Here is a 6,539-nt window from a genome sequence, read left to right as displayed (position 1 = left end):
ACCAGGCCGCGGTCACCAGGCCGCCGACACCAGGCTGCGGCGAGCTCCCTGTGTGTGGGGCGGCAGCTATGCTCCCTCCAACGCTGTGGTACTGTCACTCCCTCGGGCCTGAGTGGCTGCTTCCTCCAGTGGACCCTGGGGACCCGGCAGGGACCGACCCTGTACAGTGGGGCCTTGACTTACGAGTGTCCCGACTAACGAGTTTTTCAAGATACGAGCCGTCTCTCAGCCGATTTCTTGCTTTGAGTTGCGAGCTAAAATTCGGGTTACGAGCCAGCTTCAGACACCCCACTGCTAGATGGCACAGCGAACGTCACAGTGAACGCCACATCAGCCCAGCATCACGTGTCTCACTCGTTCACTTTATGATTTGACGTAAGAGTAATTTGAGTTACGAGCTCCGTCACAGAACGAATTAAACTCGTAAGTCAAGGCCCCACTGTATTAGCCATGCACTTGACTCCCCCCCCAACCCCCCCACCTTCCTCACACTTAGCGGCAAACCCCACAGACAGGAGAACCCCACAGACAGAACCCCACAGACAGGAGAACCCCACAGGCAGGAAAATCCCACAGGCAGGAGAACCTTGCACCTGGCTCCTGCTCCGCTTCTGCAGAGGGTTCGTGGGAGGCCCAGGCCACACCCTGGGGGGCGCAGAGGCGCCCAGGGAGGCAGAGGGGACACGCCAGGTGCCAGGGGGGCAGGCTGGCACAGAGGCATCTCCATAGATACAGGACCTTCTTCCTCTGGGACGTGAAGGGAGGAGCTGACTGAGGAGGCCACGTCGTGACCAGGAGAGAGAACAGGGCATCACTCCCAGAACCCGACTTACAGGTGCCATCTCACGCCTATCCGTGTGAGTCAGTCCTGACATACGATCAGGCACAGTGACCCCCCAACCACCACCGATGCGGACAGAGTGTCCCAGGCCATTTCCCTCCCACTAGTGACCCTAAGCTCTGACGTCTTCTGCTTCCCAGGCCCAAGAGCTGGTCCAGAGCTACCGCAGGGCAGAGCACCGACAGCCCTGGAGTGAGCGAGCACAGTGTTAATAGGAGTCGTCTCAGGGGAGGCGCCGGGGTGGGCAATTAGCAGATGCAAGAGCCACGCAAGGAACGGTTGACACCACTCGCCTGACCGCGAGGCTTCAGGGTGACTGGGGTGAGGAGCAAGTAAAAGCAGAAACGGCACCATATGCTGGGGTCCAGCCCCAGCAGGTCCAGGGGTCCCCAAAGGTGTGGACGGAGTCGGCGAAGAAGGAATGACACGGAGGCAGCGTTCAGTTGATCAGCATAGTTGGGTTCTCTAGCCAGGATCTCCAGCCAGGTTCTGTGTCCATGTTCTCTTGCTAGGTTCTCCAGCCAGGTTCAGTCACCAGGTTCTAGTCAGGTTCTCTTGCTGTGTTCTATCCAGGTTCTGTAGCCAGGTTCTTGCTCTAGGTTCTTTTGCCATGTTCTGTCTCTAGGTTCTCTGGCCAGTTTCTGTCCAGGATCTTTTGCCATGTTCTCTCCAGCGAAGTTCTTCTGTCTCTAGGTTCTGTGTCTAGATTCTCTTGCTACATCTGTATTTATACCAGTTGATTCAATCCTATCAATCTCTATTCCAAAGGTTGGGGTGTTTATCTCCATTCCAGGGAGTAAAGATTATGTAGCTTAAGCATGATTGTTTGTAGTTAAAGTGATTAATTACCCACCTGGCACTTAGTTAAGAGGTTTTATTCCCTCCCTAACTTCAGGGGAAAATCCCTACCTGGGGAAACAACCTTTCTTGGAGGAGTGACCTTGGTTAAAACACAGCGCCAAGAAGGTGAGCAAACATATTAAGAACAGTATGCCATATATGCCAGGTCCCTTGAAACAGCAAGGATGGACTGGCTCCCGGCAAACAGACAATTTCATTTTTTATGAATAACAATGATTAAAAAAAATAAATGGCCTTTAATTCACAAAAATGAGGGCAAGTAATGCTACAGACAGATGTGTAAGACAGAGCATGTCCAAGTGGACACCTGTACATGGCTCACCTCAGGGAAGCCATCTGCAAAAACCATCAGCCAATTCTCAGGGCTTTTGAAACCACCCCGACGTAGGTCACATTACCTCTCGCTCAGACGCGGGAAAGTACATGCGACTGTGAGAATATGCACAGGGCGTCTCCCTTCCCTTCGGCTCTAATCGGGCTTCTTCCTGCGGCCGAGGGTCCTCCCCCCGCCCCCGCCCCGAGAATGCAGCCAGGGCCGCAGGAAGGTGTGCAACCAACACGGTGTGCAGGGCACGACTCTCCTGTCCACATTTCCGGGGAACCCAGCCCACCACAGCACCATCAGGGTCAGAACCTGCGGCCCAGCACAGACCCCCCACTCCGAGGAGGGCTTCAGTGGGAACTTGGGGCCCAGCACAGACCCCCACTCCCAGGAGGGCCTCAGTGGGAACTCGGGGCCCAGCACAGACCCCCCACTCTCAGGACGGTCTCCATGGGAACATGGGCCCAGCACAGACTCACCCACTCGTAGGAGAGGATCCAGCAGCCGCGGGCCAGGCCCAGCAGCACGTTGAGGGTGCGCAGCGCCTGCCCGGCCAGCACGTGGGTGGTGCTCTCACACACTTCTCGGGCCAACGAGAAGCCTTTCAGTTTGGCCACCACCCGGGTGACGATGCTCTGCTTGCTGTCGGAGGGAAAACAGCACCGTCAAGGCTTCCTGCAGGAGCTTCGGGGACGCAGCCCATCGGAAAGGCCAGGACGGCTACGCTCCTGCACCCCTTTCAGCTGTGCTGCCACGTCCCCATCTCCCACGCCATCACTGGGACCACGGGGAGACAGGGTGTCGCTCTCACTGAGCGTCGCGTGAAGGGCTGAGCGCAGGCCCGGCTGCGACGGCTTCGCCACGTCCTAGACGGGCAGGAACGCAGCCGGGAGTGTGCGGCCTGAGAGTGCGCCCACCAGCCGCGGGCGGGCCTGCCTCTCAGGGGTGGCTTGGCAGGAAGAGACCTGCTCCTGAGAATGCGTGGAACTCGCACGCCTGATTTTCACGGAAAGGGCCCAGGTTTCGAGAATCTCAAAACCTTAAAACCTATGGCTGATATGAAGAAACACAGGTGTCCCTGTAAACGGGAATTCCAAAATCTGTCACAAAGATGGCGCCGCATTTCTGCTGGAAGTGCCGTGCTGCCCAGCGGCTCTGCACCCTCAGGACACGTGTGGACGCGCACCAAGCATGCAGGGAGCTCCCGCCAGAGCCTGCTCAGCGCTTCAGGGGAATGGGAGCGGGGCTCCCGACTGAACAGGTGCGATCCTGGGCTGGGTGCTCACACTCGTGCCAGCTGAGCAACAGGCAGAGCAGCAGGTGCGAGCCCTCTGCCCGGCTCCGCACCCAGCTTCAGGGCGGACCTGCTTGGTCTTTTACTTTTTCAATCCTCTCCCACGGTATTTTCCATTGATTTTTTGGAGGGAGGGGAAAGGCAGGGGAGAGACACACGGACTGGCTGCCTGCCGCCAGCGCCCCTATGGGCCGGAGCCAACCGCAACCTCGGTACGTGCCCTGCACCCCGCAACCTGCCAGGCCCTGGGCTGATGCTCTAACCACGGAGCCTGGCCAGGGCACACTCAGTCTTTCAAGTGCTGAGGGATTTTCTAACTCGATGTTAGTGATACAGCACAACTGAGAAACAGTCCCGGCCGCGACTGCCAGAATCCCAGCTCCCAGGACATACGGGAAGCAAAGGCTACAGCACTAGACGGAGGAGAAAGGCATCACAATGGTGAGTACTTACTCAGCGGGCATGCTGGTCATGACCAATGTTCTCACTGGCTAGAGGGTTCAAAAGAGAAGAAAAAAAAAGGTCAAAAATGTAAAAAGCATTTTCCCATATAAATAAACACTGACGTGTGTTTTTCTACAGTGACATCACTTAAAAATAAACATTTAAGCAAATATCAAAGGAAAACAACTTTGTCTTCCTGGAAACCAACAGCCCATGAGATAGAAAGGGAGATAGCATCCCCACACCAACCCAAAATAACCCAGACGTGAGGTGGTAGCGAAAATCCAAGTCCCCCTCCGGACGCCTGCCCCCCGGCCAGCGAGAGGCCCTGGCCACTCTGCGTGGGCTCACGGCTGCTCCTCGAAACGGACAGACCAGCTGTGTGGTCCCATCAGGAGTGAATGAGCTAAAGAGTCGTTAACACGTGTCCATTTCCTGTAGTGAGAGTTCGATGCACCTTCTAAAAACCACCTACGAAGGTCGTCCACGGATAAGGCCCAGACTCATGGGCAGAAGCAAACGTCGTGGCCAGAGGTGCACACTCCCCCCCCCCGCTGCTGCCCGGCTCGGATTGGCTCTCAGAGGCCCATCCAGGGGCCATAGGACTTGGCTGGCTACCTCGTTTTCTGAAGTTACTTTTCCTCTCTACTAGTTTTTGTTTTGTTTCATTAACAGATAAACAAAGGCAGGCCCTGGAGGCAGTGTGGGCTCCGCACCAGACACGGCGAGGCGTGTCACAATAAAGCAAGTCACGCATTCCCGTCTCCCAGCGCAAGTAGGCTTTTCTGTGCAACACCACAGTCCACTGAGTGCAGCAGCTTCGCGTCTAACCAGTGTGCACACCCTGATATAAACACTTCGCTGCTAAAAGAGAAAGCAGCAGAGCCAGCAAAAGGTCTTCAATGTGCACACAGTGCTACGCTCCTCCCGCCCGTCCCTGCCTGCGGAGGCTGTCTGCTGGGAGCAGAACGGCCTGGGCACCCGCACCCAGGGCCTGGACCCGCCCACGGCTGGAGGCCGAGCCTGACCCCTCACTGAAGGATGTGTGGGCTCCTCACCTCCTACCCCTCAACGTTTGTTCAGATTATAGAACAATTTCTGGCACAGCCGTCACTCTTGGCTCAAGGGGGGCCATCGGCATCTCTACAAGCCGCACCGGTCAGGAGCCACAGGGCCTGTCCCACCAGCAGTCTCCACTCCGAGGGGACCAGTCACAGGGCTCACAGGGCCCCAGCCTCACACAGGAGGACGGCTGCCCCCCCCCACCCCCCGCCCCAACCCTGCGAGCCGGCCTGGGGATAGTTAGTGGACCATCACACACCAACCTTGGGGCCTCTCGCTCTCTTCTTCGTGGCCGCGGGTCTGGCAAGGTCCTCACGGGCTTCCTGGGTGCCTTCCGGGACATCCTGCCTCGCCGGTCCAGGCCTGACACCTGCAACCAGGGCCTGGAGGTCAGTCAGCACTTGCCACGCACTGAAGGCCCAGGCAGCCCAAGCAAATGGAACGTCAGAGGCACTTCTGCGCGGTCCGGAGGCAGAGCCTGCAAACAGCAGCGCAGCCTCTCCCGCACTGAGGACCGCTCCGGACCTTCCCTTCGCGCCGCCCGACGTGCCACACAATCCCCCGACTCGGGGGTCCGATATGACTGCCAGGTGGGCAACAACGTGCTGCTCCACCGGCCCAGGCGTCCACCTGCCCGTGAGGACAGACGCCCGCATCTCCCGCACAACTCCAACCCCAGTTCTGTTTTACACGACGATCCAAGCCCGCCCTCCAGAGGAGGACACAGATCTCAGCCCTGGGTGAGTGCCAATGGCTGGAGACGAGCCCCCTCCACCCTCGGCCACCAATCTGCAGGCTCCCTATGCATCTCTGCATCTCCACCCGACACCAGCATCCGCTGTGAGGACACACACCCTAAAAAGACACCACTGAGCCCTGGCCGGTTTGGCTGTGGTTACAGCGTCAGCCCCAGGGGCTGCGGGTTGAGTCTGGTCAAGGGCACACATCTGGGTTGCAGGTTCAAGCCCCTGCCAGTAGGGGACAACCAATCACTGTGTCTCTCTCATCCATGTTTGTCTCTCTCTCCCTCCATTTTCTCGAAAAAAAAAAAAAAAATCCATGGAAAATATGTCCTCGGGTGAGGATCAAAGAAAAGACAGACACCCATCCAGTGACGTGGCCTCATGTGTCTCCTTGTCCGCGCTCGCCCTCCCTGGATGGCCGCCCACGCTCTGCACCAGCTGCTGTCCTGAGGCCTAACACCACACCCACCTGCCTGGCCTCCAGGGTCCAGCAGGCAGCGGCCTGGGGTCCCTCGGCCCACGCGGCCGGTGACGCACCTTCCCGTAAACGCCGCTCGCTGCGGATACGAGGCAGAGCACGGCCCAGCCCGGCAGCACAACCCAGCAGACAACGCAGCAGACGAGTCAACACGAGGCAGAAACAACGCAAGCACCAGCGAAACCACGTGACCCAACACCAGAGGGGCTGACGAGGGTGCTCTGACACGAGGCACAATGACGCTGAGGGTCAGACAGAGGGTGTCAGCCCTTCTTCCAACCAAGTGCCGAACGAGGGCTGAATGTTTTCCTGAACTAAAACTAGTTCTTTGCACTCAGGCCCTAAAAACGCCAGGTCCTGAGCACCTGGGAGCAACTTACCCGAGGCCTCTGGAGACACAGCCGACCCACGCTAGCCCACCGTCTCCTCAGCGAGCTCTCCACTCGACCTGAATTATTCAGCTCCCTCCTGGCTCCCTGCATCCCAGCCACGGC

At 58.1% G+C, this 6,539-nt stretch overlaps 1 protein-coding gene across 1 annotated transcript in view; it reads right to left on the bottom strand.

Annotated features, from left to right (window-relative positions):
- MCPH1 (microcephalin 1) overlaps positions 1-6,539 on the bottom strand; it is a 114,355-nt gene that overhangs the window by 94,427 nt on the left and 13,389 nt on the right. Inside the window, exons 9-11 of the mRNA XM_006773933.2 lie at positions 5,088-5,194; positions 3,772-3,809; positions 2,504-2,666 (exon numbers count right to left, since the gene is read on the bottom strand). Coding sequence (XP_006773996.1) covers positions 2,504-2,666; positions 3,772-3,809; positions 5,088-5,194 — 308 coding nt within the window. The remainder of the gene's footprint in view (positions 1-2,503; positions 2,667-3,771; positions 3,810-5,087; positions 5,195-6,539) is intronic.

This window comes from Myotis davidii, unplaced genomic scaffold (assembly GCF_000327345.1).
Source record: "Myotis davidii unplaced genomic scaffold, ASM32734v1 scaffold807, whole genome shotgun sequence".
Taxonomy (NCBI): Eukaryota; Metazoa; Chordata; class Mammalia; order Chiroptera; family Vespertilionidae; genus Myotis; species Myotis davidii.
The sequence above is the reverse complement of the archived record's forward strand: the minus strand, read 5'-3'. Positions and strand labels throughout refer to the sequence as shown.